The sequence below is a fragment of the Notothenia rossii genome, assembly GCF_949606895.1.
Source record: "Notothenia rossii genome assembly, chromosome: 10".
Taxonomy (NCBI): domain Eukaryota; kingdom Metazoa; phylum Chordata; class Actinopteri; order Perciformes; family Nototheniidae; genus Notothenia; species Notothenia rossii.
This window is the reverse complement of record NC_136908.1, coordinates 2,437,499-2,460,064: the sequence shown is the minus strand read 5'-3', so window position 1 is coordinate 2,460,064 and position 22,566 is coordinate 2,437,499. Positions and strand designations below refer to the sequence as shown.

General features: G+C 38.8%; 2 protein-coding genes across 3 annotated transcripts; one reads left to right on the top strand and one right to left on the bottom strand.

The window, feature by feature from the left end:
• Positions 1 to 7,957: 7,957 nt before the first annotated feature.
• On the bottom strand, positions 7,958 to 9,820 carry LOC307022056 (interferon-induced very large GTPase 1-like; the record flags this gene model as incomplete). Its single annotated transcript, XM_079654630.1, is given in 3 exon segments — positions 7,958 to 8,202; positions 8,205 to 8,511; positions 8,515 to 9,820. Coding segments are annotated over 3 exon segments (1,761 nt in total). The 5' UTR covers positions 9,724 to 9,820.
• Positions 9,821 to 14,873: 5,053 nt separating this feature from the next.
• rpl15 (ribosomal protein L15) lies at positions 14,874 to 21,496 on the top strand. 2 transcript variants are annotated; one of them, XM_079654186.1, is made up of 4 exons: positions 14,874 to 14,996; positions 16,657 to 16,838; positions 18,783 to 18,919; positions 21,142 to 21,496. In XM_079654186.1, exons 2-4 carry the CDS (start codon positions 16,667 to 16,669, stop codon positions 21,445 to 21,447), a joined length of 615 nt encoding a protein of 204 aa, XP_079510312.1. In that variant the 5' UTR covers positions 14,874 to 14,996; positions 16,657 to 16,666; the 3' UTR covers positions 21,448 to 21,496. The 2 variants fall into 2 exon arrangements, with proteins under 2 accessions (XP_079510312.1, XP_079510313.1); XM_079654187.1 differs by lacking the exon at positions 14,874 to 14,996 and adding an exon at positions 15,004 to 15,027.
• Positions 21,497 to 22,566: the final 1,070 nt, after the last annotated feature.

Sequence of the window (22,566 nt, the reverse complement as noted above, 5' to 3'; positions counted from 1 at the left end):
ACTTGCCTTGCCTTTGTACACCTGCTAAATGAAAACGAGGTGTTCACTGACCCTCAGTTGTATAGCAAGCCGATTTAGCTTTTATTCATTTCGGAGGATAATCATTTTTATTTCTGATATCAAAAATAGAATTTTAACTAGTTATAATGCAAAGTCTTGATATCAGAAATGCGATTTTAACTAGTGAGTTTTTGTCATTAATTTCAATGGCAGTAGTTCAAAATCCTTTTTTGATATCAGGAATTAAATTGTTACTAGTTATAATTCCATTTTTATTTATATCTAGTTACAATTGTATTTCTGATATCAACAATTAGCATTTCGACTAGTTACAATTGTATTTCTGATATCAGAAATAAACTTTCTTACTAGTAAGAATAGATTTTTTTGATATCCTCCAGAAATGAATAAAAGCTAAATCAGCTTGCCATACAGTCGACACCTAGTAGATTTATTTATTTATTTTATTTTGTAGAGGCTAAAGACACAAACATGGACATAACAATAACATAGGAGATGACATGCCCATCTCAGACAACAACTAAAAAACTAAAACAGAAAAATATGTATTGTTCCTTTAATCCCTCTCTTCGTTAGAGCTCATTATTTCCCACTTCACGGCGTGTTGAGCCACCCTTTGATTGGTTGTGGGAATCACTTTTTCCAAAATAAATAGTTTCTGCTGCACTATTTCTTAATGCTCCTAATTTCTTTGTACGGCACTTTGAATAGCAAACTTATGTTGTAAGGTGATGTATTAATAAACTTGCCTTTCCTTTGAACACCTCTGTTGAAGACACATAAAACCGAGGTGTCACTGACCCTCAGTCGACGCCTAGTGTTTGTTGTCAAACACCTTTCGACCCTGTCAGATTTAATTAAACGCCTGTAGTTTGAGCGTTACAGCCTTTCAGTACCTTTGAGTGCATTGTGATTCCTCTTGTTCCTCAGTATTAATGCAATGATAGGAAAGTAGGCTACTCATTTTTGGAGTAACAATTTATTTTGTAAATCTGATAACAGACATTTCTGACAGAAGATACTGACACAATATTACAAAGATATGGGCAAAGACCATAAAGAACCATAGAGTGGTTCACCTTACTTCTTCCTTCTGCCTGTCTGCACCTGTGTACTCTCATGTTCCCAATAACCCAGCTTCCCCACATTTCTTTTTGGTGTCTGTCTATCTACGCCGGGATCCGGAGTCGTGGCTGAACCTGTCTCTGTGGTCCTGCCTGACTCTCATCATACTACTTCCCTGATGGCTCCCACAGGATTGCTGACATCCTCGTGGATTCATCTTCTTATTACAGACACATGCATTTCCAAACATTTGGTCTACCTACGCTGTAAAATGTATTATCTTTTCGATTTACACACGGCATCTATTGCACGTCTGTCCGTCCTGGGAGAGGGATCCCTCCTCTGTTGCTCTCCCTGAGGTTTCTCCCATGTTCCCCTTTAAACTGTGGGGTTTCTCTGGAAGTGTTTCCTTGTACAATGTGAAGTTCTAAGGACAGAGGGTCTAAGGACAGAGGGTCTAAGGACAGAGGGTCTAAGGATAAAGAGGCTAAGGACAGAGGGTCTAAGGTCAGAGGGTCTAAGGACAGAGGGTCTAAGGATAGAGGATCTAAGGACAGAGGGTCAAAGGTCAGAGGGTCTAAGGACAGAGGGTCTAAGGATAGAGGGTCTAAGGACAGAGGGTCTAAGGTCAGAGGGTCTAAGGACAGAGGGTCTAAGGATAGAGGATCTAAGGACAGAGGGTCAAAGGTCAGAGGGTCTAAGGACAGAGGGTCAAAGGTCAGAGGGTCTAAGGACAGAGGGTCTAAGGATAGAGGGTCTAAGGACAGAGGGTCAAAGGTCAGAGGGTCTAAGGACAGAGGGTCTAAGGACAGAGGGTCAAAGGTCAGAGGGTCTAAGGACAGAGGGTGTCATTCTGTAGAAACTGTGAAGACCACTGAAACAAATGTAACATTTGTGATATTGGGCTATGTAAATAAAGATTGATTGATTGATTGATTGATTGATTGATTGATTGATTGATTGATTGATTGATTGACTCCTTATGTGTAACTGCGATTAGAAAAAGGGAGTGAATTGCATGGCAGGACGGACCTTTATGTGGTTGGATCCTGTACTCATGTAGCTCTAACTCTAACCAAAGACTTTGGCTCCCTCATGTGGAGGAAGGATGGAGATTAAATTCAATTCAAGATGCAAATTATATAAAGATCATAAGACAGGGGTGTCAAACTCAAGGCCCATGACTTCATTTTATGTGGCCCCGCAAGAGCTTGCAAAGAATATAATAACAATGTATTGCACGGTTTACAGAAGCTCGTTGTCATAAACTACATGTCCCACAATGCATCTCATTTTGTGACATGCGCACTGAAGAGACTTGCAATGATTGGCAATTATGTAATACATTATTTTATATATATATTATATATTTATAAAGTCGTGAAGTTACAACCGGCCCTTTGAGTGCAACCGTAATGCTGATGTGGCCCGAGATGAAATTGAGTTTGACCCCCCCTGACATAAGATAACAAAATAACAATAATAATACAAAAATAAAAATAGTACGACACATTTGAATAAAATAGTGCAGGTGAAAGAAACAGAAAATTAATTTTACAGTGAAACACAAATGACTTTAACTATAATTTCTTCTAAAGATGCAACCAGATGAATACTTTCATTTCAGAGATCAGAGGAATCTGATTGAAAACAGGCTGTGAGATCAAATATGAGACCCAAGTGAACCATAAAGGGCAACGAATAATAACTATAATGGCATGAGATCATTAGGGCCAAATTGTTGCCATGTAACAAAAGGACGTTTGTTTGAATTAGTAAGGCTCTTTTATAGCTTCTCTCCGTTATATTTTGAATCTCTTGGACTTCTTTGTGTTTACCACCCCGGGATAATTAATGTCCAATCAAATGTTTCCATCCATCCATCCATCCACCCATCTTCTCCCGCTTATCCGTGGTCGGGTCGCGGAGGTATCAGTTCCAGCAGAGAGCCCCAAACTTTATTTTCCCTGGCCACATCAACCAGCTCTGACTGGGGGGTCCCAATCCTCCCGGATGACCGAACTTCTCACCTTATCCCTAATGGAGACACCAGCCACCCTGCGGAGAAAACCCATCTTGGCCGCTTGTACCCGCGATCTCGTTCTTTCGGTCATGACCCATCCTTCATGACCATAGGTGAGGGTAGGAACGAAAATGGCGCGGTAGACAGAGAGCTTTGCCTTCTGGCTCAGCTCCCTTTTCGTCACAACGGTGCGGTAAAGCGACTGCAGTACCGCTCCCGCTGCTCCGATTCTCCGACCCATCTCACGCTCCATTGTTCCCTCACTCGAGATACTTGAACTCCTTCACTTGGGGTAAGGACTCAAATGTTTCCATTGATTTCTAAAAGGAGCTCTGCCTGGTGCCGTTGAAATGGTGGTGGTTGATGTGCATGTAGTCTGTATGAAGTGTAATCAGATATGACCTTTAAGATGTGATATCTCTCAAATGAAGTATAGCTGTGCAGAGAGTGGATTCAGATACTGTCTAATGACAGATATAAATGATATCTTCTGGAAATATCCAGCAGCTCCACAGCGAGAGAAGACAGATAAAACTCAACATCACTCATCAGGCATCAGAGGGACCTCAAAGGGGTCGAGCACCTGCCCTTTTGCCTCCTATTAGAGAAGAGCCCTTTTTCAATGCTTTTTTACATTATCCGATGAAACAAAAGAATAAGCCTGTGTCTAAAACTCCTTATCTAAAGCTTATGTTGCTTTGTATTATTGCTTGGTATTATATGAGAAGTGAATTAAATCAGACTAATTATTTGGCACATCAGTCATAGCTGTTTTCCTTAAAATTACAAAATGTGGACTTTTCTAAAAATGTAAAAATTCGGATTTTAAAAATTAATCTCAATCCTGTTTTTTTCCCTCAAATCTCATAATTCAGATTTTTCTTTATTTTTTATTCTGACTCTTTCAAAAAAAAATCTTACAATTCTCATGTTTCTCGAAATCTCATAATTTTGTATTTTTTTCTCAGATTACAAAATTCTGATTTTTAAAAAAAAAATCTCATAACTCTTCTTCTCCGTGTGTGGCATCCGGGCGTTGCAGTAGCGCCCACTACTGGATAATTCATGCCATTGATCCCAAACTTCCCTTGAACACCCTTCCAACTCACGCGATCTTCACCATTTCACACACACACACACACACACACACACACACACACACACACACACACACACACACACACACACACACACACACACACACACACACACACACACACGCACACACTTCATCTGCCATGCTGGGAGTTGAACCAGAACCACTCTGTTAGGCATCCACTTCCCCCTTCAGCAAAAGACACCGGTACAGTTACATTTGACAGGATTGGCTTCTAGGCCTACGTTTATTTGTCTTACAAGCAGAGGTGGCAAAAGTATACACTCTCTTTACTTGAGTAGAAGTACAGATACTTGTGTAAAAATTAGAAGTACTGATTCAACTGTTTACTTAAGTAAAAGTACAAAAGTACAGTCTCTGAAATGTAGTAAAAAGTCAAAAGTAGCTTTTAAACTGGCTGTTTTTGTGCAAAGCTAACTGAACCTTACATCATATTAATATAATATTAATGTGAAAACGAGCTTCATTTAAACTTGTATTACTGCCATTCTGAATGTATTCAGCGATAACAACAAAAACAAAGTAGGCCTACCTGTATTTGCTGTCACCAACAGTGTAGATGCGTTACTTTGCCTTAATATATATAGGCCAAAACAAATCAAACTAAAATGATTATAGTGCATTCACCACGAATCATTTGTTGTGCCCACAACTTCAAACCTCTCCCTCAAGTAAGGCCATGGATGCGGGATGTCTTGCTGGTTGTCTGATGAATCGTCGATGTTATCTTCATGTTCAGTCCTGTCGCTGACTGTAAGCGTTTCATGGGCATTATGCCGTTAGACCTTTCTCCCTTAACGTCTCTGCAGCGTAACGTAACGTAAACAACGTAAAAGACTTACGTTGTTTACGTTGTTTTCGTCTGTTGGCATGATCTGCGCCATAGATCTGCACCATAGATCTGCACACCATGGCTCGTCTTGTCTAAGTGTATTGTCACATCCATTTAGTTTTAAATCAGTCTTGATGTCGGGGAAGGCCCGCAATGATGCAAAAATAAAAATAATTGATAATTCACCCCACAGCAGACATTACACTGAGATTAAAATAGAAATTATACATTAAAAATATTCTAATAATTAACACATTATTATTGTGGATTTTTCTGGGTATTTTTATATAATTTTTATGTATTTTTAAATATTTGTATTGTGTTTTTTTATAGCCCTATAACCATATCATCTCTTAAAATGCTAAATAAACAAACACAAGCATATCTAAACATTTGAAATATTATGGATTTGTTAGTTTTTAGTTTTTAGTACAGGTATTTGTGTTAAAATATAGGGAGTAAAAGTAAAACGTCGTCAGAAAAATAAGTAAGATACCTGGAAAAAAATCTACTTAATTACAGTAACGAAGTATTTCTATTAGACTGGATGTATGTGGACACACCTCCTCAACAAACTGCAGTCAGCCAAGCAACCCAAAATGACTTCATATGGCCCAATAAAGACAGTGACACCTTATATATGTTTCTGTTTACTTTAATATAGAATGATCTTTTAAGTTATTCATAAATGTAAATATGTGATATCAGATACTTAGTTGAAAAAAAACGTGTTAACATTTAGAGCGAAATATCTTTAAAACAAAAAAGAAATGATTAGATTCGCAGAAACAAAAATATTGAACTTTCTTGAAAACGGTCACATATACTTTGATTAGATCAGACATTTATACAGGTTGACATGCTAAATATGAACTCTATGATCTTTTAATGGATTTGAAAATGCAAATACCTGGCATTCGATGCAGCCCAGAAATAAAAACAAATCAAATACATTCTGAGTAAATAATAGGACATGAACATAAAACTGTTGAGCCAGAAACTTGATATAAAAAAAGATATTCATGTAACACTTAATTTATAATCTACATTTTGACATTTAGATTACATTATATTTTCAAACAGATGTAAATACTTTTATACCAATTCAATTCATGTCATTTCTTTTATCCAAAGCGACTAACATAATCAATACTGTGGACAATCCCCACAGGAGCACTTTGGGGTGAACGACATGCTGACTGCAGTGGGGTTTGAACCTGTGACCCGCTGATCCCAACACCAATGCACCAGACCACTGCGCCACTGCGCCACAGCACCTTCCGGATGTTTATATTTACTGAAACAAAATCAGAATAGATTCTAACTTCCTAGAAAACATTCACATATCATGCAGAACAACATCCTTTTGTAAACATCTTAATTGTATCATTTGATGCAGCTCAAAAATAAAATAAATAGTATTAAATGTGTTGATAAAAATGTAAATATTTGGAACCACATACTTAAATATACAAAACTCAAAAATTAAAAACATTTGTGTCATGTGTATTCTACATTGAATGATATGTGATATCTGTTGCATCAGATACTTTAAAGAAACTAAACCAAATAGATTTTTAAACAGTCGCATATCAAAAAATATGAAAACTGGCATTTTATGACAAAACCAAACGTAAAATGAATTATGCATCAGTTGCAGTTATCAGTAGAAATAAAAACACTCATAAAAGTGTCATCTAAATATCCATGAGAGGATGATGATTATAATGAGGAGGACTGCATTGTGGGAAGCGACGCAGAGCTTTGCTGGCGTTGCTCGCTGCAAAAGTTGATCAATGTTCAACTTTTGAAGCCTCGGCAGAAGCGTCAGCCAATCGAATAATATGTCAGTACAAGCTCTAGCCAATCAAACCGCTGCTTGTGTGTCAGGGGCGGGAGATTCATGTGATTGGTTGTTGGTCGAGTTTCAGACACGCCCACCGGCAAGCCTCAACGCATGCCGTAAGATGGGCCGTAAGACGTTGTGCCATCTCCTTCACACACTCAGTGAGCCTGTGAGCAGACTGTTCCTGGTTGGCCTTGTTCAGGATCATGAATGCATCGAGAGCACCCTGGGACATGACCAGTTTGTCTCCAAGTTCCTGACAGACATCTTCAACAAATGACTTTAAGTTGCCATTCTTTTCTGTTTTAGCTTTCTGGATAGATTTATGCTGTTGACACATGACTGGAGATGTGGTTCCTCAAGCATCGTAGACCCATTTGAGAAGTGTTCCACTATTTTGTTGAGTATCCATTCCTTTACATAGTCCTCATAGGAGCAAATAAAGCTCTGATACTTTTCAAATGTATCCCCCGAGAGCAGATCCATTAAAAGTGAATACTGGAAATTCCTTCTTGTGCTGAACTGCTCACTTGTCTTCATTTACCCAATGATATCAGGACCCAGGGAACGTTTGACAAAGCCTTCGACTTCAGGCTTCAAGCAGCAGTCTGTGAATTATTCTGCCTTCTCCTGGCACCGGTTTACATTATCGAACACGTCTTTAAAATAAGCAAGAAACTTTTCTTTATTTTCATTCAGATATCTGTAGGGATCATTCTTTTGGATGCATTTTCTGAAACCTTCTGGCTGCGTCTGCACAGATATGCTGTTTCAGAGAGACTTCGAACGTGATGTCTGTTCCAACACTGTGATTGTTTTGCAGCTTCTCATCAATCATGTTTAAAATCTCATCGATGTAGGAATCATGGTATTTACTCTTTCTTTGCATTGTGTCAGTCATCATCTGTGAGCAAGCTGTAATGATGCTGTCAGCTGTTTGTTGTACAGCCTTTGAGTGACTTTGAGAACTGAATTGGTTTCTAACTCCCTTGAGAAATCCCTCACATGTATATTTAAAAGGTACCAGTTCACACTCTTTCAGGGTTTTTTGACTCAACAAATCCTTTGCGTTTGTTTGATAGATTTGTTCTCAGGCGGTGAGACACTGGTGAAAATGTCCTCCACAGCCATTTGTTTAAAGGATAGTTTATTCACTGCTTTAGTCCACATCTTGTCAAATTCTTTGTCCAGCTCTTTCTCAGTCATCCTGGCATTTTCCTCTCTGCATTTGTCAATCAATGCACAAACTCGGCCCTCTAATTCCTTCGTGTGGTTCTCCTTGATTTTATCACGTTTTCCATCTCCCGTCTGATATCGGCTGCAGCTGTGAGCTTATTAAACACAGAGCTTTCCATTTCTCGTCGAAGGCTCTTTGCACTGTTTTTAAACTCCTGTCTGTATCCTTCAATAAGATCGACACGACGCTCTGTTTGCTTGAAATACTGTTCCAGATTTTCCAGAAGCTTTGTTTCCCCTTTAGACAGCTCTGTCAAAGCTTCCTTTTTCAATAGCATGAGAAGTTCTCTCATGCCAGATGTGTTAGATTTATCAGCAGGTGTACCGAAGTTAGAGATTCTTGTTTCAGCTTGGGTAACCCATGTGTACATTTATTTTTTTAAGTCCGATTCCCATTTGTTGAATTCTCTGCACAGCTTCATGTATGCATCAGCCACGAGACTGTTTCTACAACTAAATTTGAAGTCTTCAAGTTTTACTGCAGTCCAGAGGCTCCTCATCCACTCTGTAATCTCTAAGATATTATTGGCTGACGATCCACAACTTCCCAACATGTGGATTATGTTCTTCTTGAGCTCATAGACAGCCTCGCTGTAGCCTGCATTGACTGGTGCCATCGGTGGTTTTCCATGCCAGAGTCCATCAATGTACCAGTGTCCAGTGTCTGGACTGTACTCCATCATATCAGTGAAGTTCCAGTACTCATTTTTCTTTTCCATTTTGGCTGCTGCCTGGGTCATCTCGTTCAACTGCTGCAGGAGCAGTTCCCTGTCTCGCAGGTTCTTGTCATGGGCTGAAACATCCGACACATTCTGGTGAACAAACTGACATTTGGGCTTCTTTTTTCTAACCTCTCTCATCCTGAGGAAAGCGTGTACAACTATCTGCAGGATGTCCTTCATTTCTGTTGAATTCTCCATTGCAACATTGATGATGGTGATATCACTCAGCCCCACAACAAGTAATGCAAGCTCATTGTCGTGCTCATGGCTATCGTCCAGTTGTGCGAGTTCGGGTGACTTTAAGCCCTCAGTGTCGATGATCACCATGAAGTCACAGTTGAGGTCTTTTCTGACATCTCCATTGATTTGAATCAGCAACATAAAGGCACCTCGAGTGCATCGACCACTGCTGACTGCAAACTGCACTCCAAACATGGTGTTGAGGAGAGTGGACTTTCCTGTGCTCTGAACTCCAAGAACTGTGACTACCAGGACCTTGTTCCTAGGAGACACCAAGTCATTGAGCTGAGAGAGAGCGTCACTCACCCATCCGAGAGGTATGTTGGATGCTTCTCCATCTACAAGCTCAAGTGGAAATCCAGCAAGCATTAATTCTGCACATAGCTTGGGGAGATGCTGTAGTTGTTGACGTGCTGGGTCTGTTTCAGGAAGGGAAAGGGAAGCTTCATAGATCTGCCCCATCTCACGGAAGAAGTGTTCAGTCCCTAATGAGCTGTTGGAAAGTTGTTGGTCAATGTCCTTTATTTCCTCTTTGTTCTCAGGGTTTTGGGATCTTTCTTTGTACCGCTGCCTGAGGTCAAAGAGTCTTTCTCGAGACACGTTATCGAGATTCATTCGCATCCATTACAGGAAATACCACCTCTCCATCTCTGGCCTTGATATTGCCTTGATGAAACATGCCATTGCGTTCGACATGCCATAAGAGTTCTGATCTTTCCGAAGTCTGATTCATATGAAGGTGTACACATCCCTTTCCTAGCTGTCACATTAACCATCGTTAATTTCTTCAGAAAATACCATGGAAGATCTGATTTACATTTGGCAGGTTCATCAGTAATGGTCTTCTTTTCAATACTTTGAAGTGTGCTTAGGGACAGCTTCTCTTTGTAGAGGCGATCCAACCCCAGTTCTTCCAATAAACTCTCTAGGTGTGGCTCTGTAGAAAATGAAAGAGAATCACTAAAAACATTATCCGTTATCAACCAACTCTAAGCATGAATCAAAATATAAAACTATGACTACGTTGGTCATTCAGTGAGTCAGTAAACTGCTTGTCTAGTCGCAGCCTGCTAATGAATTGTTTAAAGGACCTTGAAGAGGTGGATAGAGACATTTCTTTGGATCAGAATACAGCAGGTTAAGGAAAGTCCTCCTGGCTCTGAGTTGGACATTGGCATTATTCATAGGTTATAATTGAATGACACTGAGAAAGGGTGCTGTCATGATCAATCATATTACTTAACAGCAGCATATCCTGGGGAGGGTTACACCGTATAAACTGTATAAATACTTATGCTAGACCCATAAAAGGTTCAGTTGTTCTAAACTTAACAATTATGCATTTCATTATACTTAACCGTGTTGAAAAACGTACTCATTAAATATTGATACCAAAGTGTAGAAATTAAAGTAGAGATGTGTGTACCAAAACTAAACGTTTTTAACAATTTAGAATAATATATATTGTAATTAGTCATCTATTAATCTGGTCACAATTTACATGTTGCAGCTGGAAAAGGTGAAGCTCGCTTTTATTACTGTTTTACTTAAGTTTCAGCTAATCAATGACAATAAATCATAATTCAGTAGTTTATATATTTGTATTTTTTTAATAAGAACTTGCTCAAATTAATATAACATAAAAAAAGTCAAATGTATTAGCCTGTTGTGAGGCAGGGTCTATAGAAACGGCCAAACAGATGTCTTTCTTCTTCATGGGTAACTTTCTTGTATTAAAGGATAAATACTGCAGTGATGGAATCTGGACTTCTTCATCTGAAGAGTATCAACCCAGAAGCATGTGCAAATAAAGCCATCTGTCCAATTCCAATATTTATCTTTGAGTTCCCATGACATTACTGATTTATTTATACAATCCTTTGACGTAGTCTGCAGCAATGCAATAAAGCCATTAGCAATAATGATTTCATTTGACTTACCTGTCTGGGCATAGGTTTTAGCAGGCTTGCTTGTTGTGTCCCGAGGCAGAGACGGTGACTCCCTGCTGTGGTCGACTGTAATCTGCACAGGAGGGCTGGGCTCTGTGGGAACATGTAAAGCTTTCACTGAAACTGAAAATGCACGTTGTGTCAAAGTTCGTCTGCATTTTTAAAGTGCTGTTTGACTGCTAAGTAAAATAGTGTGGTAAAAGAGAAAGCTAACGACATGGACTTAATTTGTCTACATGTATTACATCAACAGTGTCCCTCAGTGTAAGGAGTATACATTTTGAGGACATTATTCACGCTTGCTTTTTATGGATTTGTTTTAGATTTACCTGTGCTACCATTCACAGTGCCGGGCGCAGCAGGAGGGATATCAGGCGGTGGAATGACAGTATTCACAGACTGCTGGTTAGTAATTACAACTGTTGTTTGTAGAGGTGGAGGAACATGTGTCATATGATTAGAAAAGTACATCTCAGTATCTTTACATTGGATCAGACACTGACAGCCATACTTACTGGTGGTCCCTTCCCTGCTGCTTGAGTGTTCTTTTCTTTCCTATAGCCCAGGAAATAGCTGCACAGCACAGAGCAGCACAGAGCTATGATGCCACCTGCATTTCTCTGCAGGGATTGACAGAAGTTTATCTTTCTTGAACAAAGGAAACTGATCCATGATATGAGAAACATCTGTTGGATTTAAAATGTATTGGTGTTCTTGTTATCTAATCATTTACCTCGTCATGAGTGCTCTCCATTGTAGATCCACCATGGCTCTCCCTCCACATTATTCATACAGCTTCTCACTGAAAGCTATCAAATGAAACTCAGTAATACCATCCACTCCAACACTTACTGTATGTCGCATACAAATAGAATCACTGACAAACAAACATGTCACCTACCTTTGCAGATCTTCTTTTATCCTGGAGTTTTTATTGTATATGCAATCGTTTTTTATAGATTAAGTTTTTGTCCTGAGAAGAAAGCTCTGCACTTCTCTGGCAATTCAAGTGCATAGTGACTCTCTCTCTTGTATTTCCCAGTAAAGGATTATCTAGTTCACACTATGATCAAACGTGATAATGTTTTACAGCTGTAATGGTTTCTCCTCCAATGCTGCTCTGCAGTGCAGACTGATCCTTTTATGCTGCTGGGTAAAGATACTTTCTATGTTTTGGAAAGTTGATGGATCACGTGGCTTCTGTAAACAAAGATTACAGTCAATTAGATTACCTTTTTCATTTTTTAAAAACCCTTTAGATGGCTTCTTTCTTTTTTTTCAGAATTAAAACAATCACACAATGTTTTTTAACCTTTTTTAGATAAAATTCAGCACCAATTCAAAGTTACATTTTCAATTTGACTTTCCGTTCCAGCAATTCTGACGGATAAATGCAAATCTGGAAAGTTAAAGTCCTTATCGTCTTGTCATCATGATGAAACTCTTTTTAGCATAATTTTGCAAATCATATTTGACCCTATACTTGGAAACCAGCACTGAATGAGTATCTGGATCGTCTGCATACAAAACACGGTTTATGATAACTCTGCTTTCTATCATTTTAATGTTTATCAAGGCAAGGCAAGGCAAGGCAAGGCAAGACAAGGCAAGGCAAGGCAAGGCAAGGCAAGGCAAGGCAAGGCAAGGCAAGGCAAGGCAAGGCAAGGCAAGGCAAGGCAAGGCAAGGCAAGGCAAGGCAAGGCAAGGCAAGGCAAGGCAAGGCAAGGCAAGGCAAGGCAAGGCAAGGCAAGGCAAGGCAAGGCAAGGCAAGGCATTTTCCCCCTTTAAACTGTGGGGGTTTCTCCGGAAGTTTTTCCTTGTACGATGTGAGGGTCTAAGGATAGAGGGTGTCGTTTTTCTCGTACTGATATTCTGAGTTGTGCTGTTGTATTTGCTGTAAAGTGCCTTTACTGTAGGGTATTTTTTATTTGCACAGCACTTTGGCTCGACCAAAAATCGTTTATAAATGTGCTATATAAATAAAAGTTGATTTGATTTGATTTGATTTGAAGGCAAGGCAAGGTAAGTTTATTTATATAGCACCTTTCAACACAAGGCAATTCAAAGTGCTTTACAAAAAGCGAAAGACATTCAGAAAATGGCATTTAAAATCAGTCATTAAAAAGAAAAGATAATAAAATAAACATTAAAAGGAAAAAAATACATGGATAAAAGTTACAGTGCAGTTTAAGATATGAATAGTTCAATTAAAAGCAGCGACAAAAAGAAAAGTCTTCAGCCTGGATTTAAAAGTAGTCAGAGTTGCACATAGTTGGTTAGATTAATCATTTGTGTAAACGTTGAAGAGGGCTAATGAAAGTAGCTGATATTGATGATATTGATTATTGAAGTTTTTCTCTTCAATAGAGCTTTAGACGGCATATTGATCATGTGGTTTCATGGAAATTAAGATTCTGTTTACAGTTATTAATAACCCAAAGATCTGTGCTGGAGCCTACAAATATATATTTTCATGAGCTTGTTTTGACAAATTAATAGTTAATTAATACAATCAGTAATTTGCCATTATGTTAGTAGGAGCATATAATATACAGCAGTTACTGCATTTGATGCGTCATCACACATTTGATACGTAATTAAGATTACCAGATTTTGCTTTTATTACAAACGAATAGCACTTACCATGATGGATACACATCTGGAAAGTTGAGATCCTTATCCCCTTTGCCTCTACATATCATGACCAGACTCTTTTGAATTTTTTTATTGCAAATCATTTTTAACCCGTACTTGGAAACCATGCAGCACTGATAGAGTAGCCAGATCGTTGCATACAACTTATCAGGGTGTTTCCAATCTGTTTCTTATTATACTGTTATCAGGCTTCTTGTCCGTTAAATCATTACAGTACATGTTAAAGAATACTGATGACGGTACACTGAAGAGTAATAATGTTTTACAGCCTCAGTGCTCTCTCCTTCAATAGACCCGATAGCCTTGAGCTTTAGACAGTATACATTGATCACGTGGTTTCTTGGAAATAAGGATTCAGTTTACAGTAAATGATATCAAAAACTTAATAAAACCCACCTCAGATGGCTTCATGAGCAAATGAAGTGTTTTCTTTCCTTTTTATAGAATTAAGACACACCGTTTCCTTCAATCAGACAATGATGGTTACACATTCCCATAGCCTACCAAATTAAAACCACTAACAATGGGATCTGAGTAAGCAACTTATTGCTAATAGAAACGTGTGCTTTGGTCGACAGCTATATTTTTAGAAGCTTATTTGGTCAAGTCTACAATTTGACAAGACAATGCCATGTAGGAACTTTTAAAAGTGGCAATTGTGTGATCGGCCGTTTTAAAACATTTGCATGGCTTTTAAAACAAAAAATAATTAGTAATTAATGTGTTTTCCTCAGTCTGGCTTTGGAGTATAGCTGTGCCATGACTCACTATAACTCAGTGGTTGAAGCCAATCCACCAAAACTAGTGATCGCTGTCCGTATGTGGGTTCAAATCTGTCTTGTGTTTTTATTTATTTATATATCAATATTTTTGTATCTGTTAAAAAATGCTTTCTGTATTTTCGTTTGTATAATTTATATATGGCCTATGTCTGTTTTAAGACATTTTGGAATTGTTCCATTAACCATTTTGTTTGTGGGCTTATGTGCAATATAATATTGTGTTTGTGTAAATGGAATAAAAATGTTTGATAATAAAAAATAAAAAAAATCCATCCATCTATCTATCTATCTATCTATCTATCTATCTATCTATCTATCTATCTATCTATCTATCTATCTATCTATCTATCTATCTATCTATCTATCTATCTATCTATCTATCGTTGAGACTGAAAAGCTAAAGAAGACTACATTTCCCATGAGCACTACAGAGGAAGTGCGTCACCGCTTTTATCATAAAGCATGCTGGGTAACCGCCCCTCTCTCTTTCCGGCTGGTACGCCATCATGTAAGCGAGTTTTTCTGAATTTCTACAAAACGTAATCCATTAAAATCATTAAGAATCTAACTTCATCTGACTGTTTTGCTTAGGGTAATATCTAACAACATACTAACCATCCTTAAGCCATGATTATTTGTAGAAAAACATTGTTAAAAGCGCAGATTTAGCTCTGTTTTTGCTGTGCTGTGTTGCAGTCTGATAGCGGTTTACACTCCCGGCCAGCGTAGCTAAGCTAATGTGATAGCATGCTGTCCGTATATGTGTGTAATACAACTATGTCTTCGCGTTATAACCGGTTTTTACACCCAACTGCTTTTGTAATGTAGTATTTGTGAGTTAACCTTAATTCATACAATCCGGTGAAGCAGCAGTGAGCTACGTGGCTAACATTAGCATGCTAGCTTTCTAACAAGCATGGACTCCTTTTCCTTTCTGATTTTACACATTTTCACAGTGTTTTTAAATTGTTGTGACACCTGGGTCGCCGTACCATTTGTTATGTGTTTGAAAAGCAGGTTTAAAGTGACTATGAAAATGTGTTATTATGGCAATGTGGACACCGAGTTGTTACCACTCATGCACACATTATTGGTGGTGGAAAAATGTCAAAATACTTTTAGCACAACTAAAAGTCCTGCATTCAAAACATTCAGTAATGTTTAAGGGTAAAAATAAGCTAATGTATCCTAACGTTAAGTGCAGAAAAATAGGTTATTGTGTATATAATGATTATACATGGTACATTACTAGATAATATTAGTGCATCAAGTAGCATTTACTGTTGTAGACAAATTTGTGATGGACTTTTTGTTAAATATTTAAATTGTTTGACTCTTGTGACTGAAAATGTTTGTTTTTTAGAGGTGCATTTTGTCAAAAGTAGTTGTTACATAAGTGGAGTTAAATGTAGTGAAGTAGCATCAATTGTGCATTTCTAAATGTACTTCATTTCGTCCCACCTGGCCTTGAACCATGTGCTGTTATGACTTGATTAACAAATTAAAAATAATAATTGAAAAGCCGTCATTTGTACATGAGCAAGGCATCAGCTAGTCAAAGTAGTAGCATGCATTCTCAACTCTAAAACGTTGCAGTGTTGCTTAGCTTCAACTGATGTTATCATGGATATAACTGAAGATGCATGCTGTCCAATATTAATCTCCTATAATGTGTTTATTTTGCATCAAGAAAATGTCTAAATTAATTATAAAATGTATTTGTATAGCAGCTTTCGTGCACTAAGCAGCCCAAAGTGCTTTAGAGAATAATAAGATAACACAAACACAATATTGAAATAAATGCAAAATAAAACATCAGCAGTGACCCTGAAGAAATTCCCTTGAAGTAAAGCTGACAAGAAATTCAAAGAGGTGGGCGGTGATGAAACTTCCAATGCTAACTGTATTACTTGATGATAAAGAGGCTGTTTCTGAGCTCTAATCAGGACCAATGAGATGGGTTCAAATAAAACACATTTAAAAAGTAATAACAAAGAAGTCTGACACTTGTTTCTCTTCTGCAGTTAAATCAACAATCTTCTTATCATATATGTAGTTGAACATGCATGCCGTCTGATATCAATCCTCTATCATGTACATCTTCACACATCAAGGCGAATGTGTAATGACATGCAAAGAAGTCTAACTCACTTGTTTCTCTTCTGCAGTTAAGTCAACATGGGAGCATATAGGTATATGCAGGAGTTATGGCGCAAGAAGCAGTCCGATGTGATGCGCTTCCTGCTGCGTGTTCGCTGCTGGCAGTACCGCCAGTTGTCCAACCTGCACCGCGCGCCCAGACCCACCAGACCTGACAAGGCCCGCAGACTCGGGTACAAGGCCAAGCAGGGTGAGTGTGATATCAACCCGGAGCTTAATCTGCAGAATCCAGTATTTGAGATTCATAGGATTCAAGTGCATAGCTACAGTGTAGTTTTGTCAATGAAAACCTGAGGTCACAGGCTCCAACACTGAAACACAAAGAAACAGACTCGGCTATAAAGCAAAGCAGGGCGAGTGTTTTTAAACCCAAATTAACCCGGAGCTTTATCGCCAAAATCCAGTATGTTCACCTTTTCAGGCTGACAAATAATCAGAGGTTAATATTTTAAAAGAACATGATATCTGTCAAGAGCCTAAAAACCAGGAGGTGACAGTTTATGAGGGAAGCTGGGGCTGAAACGCATTCAAACTAAAAACTAATGCATACTACAGTTTCATGGTTTGGTTAAATGCATCGATCTGCAGCATGTCTGCCATACTCACAGCTGTTTTAAGGAAAATGGCTCCAGTGAAGCTTTTGGAAATGATCATTTTGATTCACAAGTTTAAAATGTATTTTAAAAGCCCTCCTTTGTACATGAGCAAGGCATCAGCTGGTCAAAGTAGCAGCATGCATGCTCTCATGGTACACAACTTTAAAACTCTGTAGTGTCTGTAAAAAACTCTTCGAGTGTTGCTTGGCTTGACTCCTCATGTTGTCATGGATATAACTGAGGATGCATGCGGTCCAATATCAATCCTCTATCATGTATTTATTTTATTGCAACAAGAAAATGTGTAATATACTTTATTTGTAAAGCGCCTTTCATGCACCAAGCAGCCAAAAGTGCTTAGCCAGTTAAACCCCACGGGCAAATCGCAACATCTTGCAAGAAACGGTGTCTGAGGGCTTCTTAACATTTAATAAACTATGAATGTGTCAGACCCACTTAACGGGAAGAAACTCTTCTGACGATATGAACCATTTTTTGCAAAACGAGACATAAGGGTAATAACAAAGGCTCTGAATTAGCCCTGAGCGAAAAAATGCTAACACACCTTGCACAGAATTTACTTTAAAATACCCGTATTACTTATCGTATCTGCATAAACAAGATATCGATTAGCAAGAGCAAATCAGAAAATATTTCTTACCTTTTGCTGTTCTGATTAAAAGTTGTGTTCGATGGCATTAAAACGATAAAAGCGCTGCTGAAGGTTAATCCAATGTGTCACTTTGAAATGATTAGATAATCCATCCTTCCTTTTTTATGTCAATAACAGAGTTTGAATATTAGCTGCTAATGAGAGCTTCTGGGAATTCCCTTGAAGGCCAGAAGGTGGGCGGTGATGAAACTTCCAATGCCAACTGTATTACTTGATGATAAAGAGGCTGTTTCTGAGCTCCAATCAGGACCAATGAAAGAAATTAAAATAAAACAATTTGAAAAGTAATAACAAATTACAATGTCCCACAATGCATCTCATTTTGTGACATGTGCACTGAAGAGACATGCACTTATTTGCCCTAGACTTCTGCTCTGACGTAGTTAATTATAAAGTTATTACCCTATCCGATAATAATCCAACGCACAGGCAATAATGTATATATTTATATAGTCTTAAAGTCACAACCGGCCCTTTGAGTGCAACCTTAATGCTGATGTGACCCACGATGAAATACATTTGGACCCCCCCTGTTCTACACACTGTTGTTTATTTTTGATTGATACATAAACAATACATTGAACAAGTAAAATTAAATAAAACAAAAAAATGTTGCCGTGCATAGTAAGAGAAATCAAAACTAAAAATGACATTTACAACAAAAGCATTAGAAACATAAACAGTGCCACATCTGGTGTTTGAAAAGGAGTGAGAAGAAGTGTAACTTATTTAATCTCACCCGCTTATCCCTAAATGATTTATTTATAATCTGCAATAATTATAATTTGTATGCATTATTATTAATCTGCTTCTCCTGTTGTTATCTAAGAGTTCTTTGCTCATCGTGTCTGTTTCATTCCCTCAGGTTACGTGGTGTATCGCGTCCGTGTGCGTCGTGGTGGTCGTAAGAAGCCCGTTCCTAAGGGAGCAACATACGGTAAACCCGTTCATCACGGAGTCAACCAGATCAAGTTCGCCCGCAGCCTGCAGTCCACCGCTGAGGTACGAACACTTTATTAATAAGACTGAAGCCGTGTTCACTGGTTTATAATGCTTCAGCCCTTACATGATGTTACCCGGTCGGTCTGATTGCAAAGATAATACTGAATACAGAAAGTGGCATCATTTTTTATTAAAAAGTTTCACTCAGTCTGCAGTCCATGTTACCTATTTGTATTGCCAAGTGAATGCAGAGCGTAGCATCACTTTAAAAGCCTTGCCACCTGTACGTCCACTTTATTAATTACTCTGCAGAAACAATGAGTCGTGTTCACTGATTTTAATAATACTTTAGATCTACAGTCTGTATGTACTGCTCCTTACATGATGTTGCCCATTCTGATTGGAAACAGAATAGACATTTTCCCAGAATCAAGTTTCCTCTGATGTTTTAATGCGATCAGTCTTTGTTTTGGTCTGAACTGCTAAGGGTTGAAGATTTTGACTAGTGACATTTTTCTATTAAAATAGATTTGACCTACATGGCACTCAAAATACTCAATTTATCTTGGATTCCCACTGATTTGAAATGCTCTCACACTTCCAAACAGAAATACCGTGGCCATGTTCTGTATAAAGGAAGTGCACTATAGCGAGGCGAAGTCCCGCCAATCTACTTCCGACCCATGGGACCTTATTTCGGAAAAATTATGTATTGAAGTCAATGGAGAGAGAAAACGTATCTTTCGATCCCGTTTGAATTGCGCCACGAATTACACATATGATGTTTGGCAATCTTAAAAAATCATTTCCATGTCAAAAAAGTCACAGTTTGTCGTAAAACTGTTGAAATGTAAGACGATGAAAAATACGCAACTAGAAAGACTACAAATCCCAGAGTCCCGGTCCCGCATGCTGGCTCTTAGGAACCGACTAACTCCCCTTGTGTGTATGCACAGCTCTCAACATGCCCAGACTTGGAGTGATTTTCACCTCTTTTAATACTTTCCGCCTCGTTCTGAAAGAAAGAAGTGAAATGTGCCAACGTGACGGCCGTCTGGGTGTGTGGTGCGAGATGGGAGTTGTAGTTCATTGAGCGGTCTCACATAAACAATGTGTTACTTCACAGTTTTACGACACATTCTTATTTTTTTGACTTGCAGAATTATCTTTTAAATTGACAAACATCATATGTGTAATTCGTGGCACAATTCAAACGGGATCCATCGATAATCTTTCTCTCCCCATCGACTTCAATTCATACTTCCGAAATATGGTCCCATGGGTCTCCCCGGAGGGACTTCGCCTCTCGTTGCATTATCATTGGAATAATCATAATGTTGAGAGCTGTCAAAAAAGTGACACCAACAGTGAGATTTGATTTAAATAATGGGTTTCTGACACTAAAACTGAGTTTAATGTCACTGCTGCTTTTATATGGAGCGAATGATACTTTCACAAGTCATACTCTCACATTGTTTTGACGGCTGTTTTTCAGACATTTGACATGTCGCTGTAGGAAAATCTAAGATGACAGGAATTACCGTGACACTTGACTATGAGGGGAAGGGTCTGCTGTTAAATCCATTGTTTGTTACACTGCAGTGTATTAACCCTACTGTATTTAGTGATTCTCCTGATCACTGGCCCCACCATTGTAACCACTGGCAGGCTACCTACGGTCATTAAAAACCTGGAAAAATCATTGAAATGGAAATTCCAGGTCCTGGAAAAGTTTTGGAAAACATTATTTTCCCCAACGTTTTGGAAAAGTCATGGAAATGTAGCTAAAGTTGCATCAAATATAATTTATATTTTATCGAATTGCCAAAATAGTAATACTATAATAATAAATACTGTATAGTAATGAAACATAAAGTGGCTTTTAACTAACGAGGTGTTTTTCTGGTGAGAGATTTCAGTTGCTTTAGCGTGTAGAAGCTAGTAAGCCTATTTGATTTAGATAAGCACAACATGTTTCAGACCTTATTTTCCTGTGGATGTTAAAATAAACCATTTTCAGTGGTACCGCTGAGAGAGTCATGTTTTTGGTCATGGAAAATTAGGTAAAGGTCATTGGTGAAAGTGTATGAACCCTGACTGACCCAAGAGCATTCGTTAATAAACTAAAACAATTCAACAACATTGCTTGTCAAAATACCAACACCACATGATACATTATTTTTTTTTAAAGCAATATTTTTAGTGGCCCGAGCGGAAAGTGGAAAGTGTGCTACGCTGGCCCGAGGACTGACTGTAACCCTGAGTCTCTCTTTATTCCCCAGGAGCGTGCTGGGCGTCACTGCGGAGGCCTGCGAGTCCTCAGCTCTTATTGGGTCGGAGAGGATTCCACCTTCAAGTTCTTCGAGGTGGTTCTGGTGGACATCTTCCACAAGGCCATCAGACGCAACCCCGACACCCAATGGATCACGAAGGCCGTGCACAAGCACCGCGAGATGCGTGGCCTGACCTCTGCAGGGAAGAAGAGCCGCGGCCTGGGTAAGGGCCACAAGTTCCACCTGACCATCGGAGGCTCCCGCCGCGCCGCCTGGAAGAGACGCAACACCCTGCAGCTGCACCGCTACCGATAGACGGGCACTGCTCAGCCACAGAAATAAATAAACCCTTTTTATGGTCAAACGGTTTGTGAGTGCGTTATTCAGGAGCTACATGTTTGCTCTGAGGATGTTCGTGTGATTGAGACTATTGAGACACTGAATTGTCTGTAGGAACAACGATTGGGATTTAATTACAGGACTAATACAGTCTAAGCATCTTTAACATAACCTACTATATGTTCCTGAAGGTCAGAGTGAGGGTTAAATAAAGTGTAACTTCATAAACACAAGTTCCACCTGGGTTCCAAGCTGAAGTTACGGGCTGGGCTGCATGAGACCTCACGTCTCTCAGAGAAGCTCCTCTTCACCTTACCTGCTTGTTGAGTGTCACAGGAATGAAATGACCATACAGCCAAACTACACATATTAGAAGCTTTGGCTTTGCAGCCAGGTGTTTTTATTGACTTCAAGGAGTGTGTGTATGGCTGTGTATGTCTGTTTGCTAAAGAGACATTATCAAAGGACTTTGAAGTTCCAAACAATTCAAACCATCGAGGTCAAGATCATACATCTGTTTACCTCTAAGACACATGAAACGGCACACATGAAAAACAAAACGCTATGAGAGCACACTTAGTCCTGTTTCATTCTCACACACAATCACTCACACACACATAAGGTATAAGGAGATTTAATATGTACGAGTGTGAGTTTGGGAATGAAGGAGTGAGAGAGAAAGAAAGATGAGGCAAAAACTGCAACTGCTGTAAACCAAATCTACTGTATATTGTCTCTGTACACACACACTACATCCAGACACACACACTACATCCAGACACACACACTACATCCAGACACACACACACACACATTTCTCAGCTGATACCACACTTCCACATCCATACCAACACACCTACATCATATTGGTTGCATACATGTATTCCAATGGCTGTCAGGGCCCCATTATACAACAGGCCCAGAAAACAAGAAATGACAAGCATTACATTACATTACATTGCATTTAGCTGACGCTTTTATCCAAAGCGACTTACAATAAGTGCATTCGACCAGGAAGATACAACCTTTAAGAAAACAGAATCATATAAGTACATCAGGTTTCATAGAGCCAAACATTTCAAGTGCTACTCAACT

What these genes read in the sequence shown, in the direction of transcription:
- rpl15 (XM_079654186.1), top strand. Translation starts at nt 16,667, where the DNA reads ATGGGAGCATATAGGTATATGCAGGAGTTATGGCGCAAGAAGCAGTCC. An exon ending in CGGGTACAAGGCCAAGCAGG is followed by an intron (nt 16,839 to 18,782) that starts GTGAGTGTGATA and finishes TCATTCCCTCAG; the next exon opens with GTTACGTGGTGTATCGCGTC. An exon ending in GCCTGCAGTCCACCGCTGAG is followed by an intron (nt 18,920 to 21,141) that starts GTACGAACACTT and finishes TTTATTCCCCAG; the next exon opens with GAGCGTGCTGGGCGTCACTG.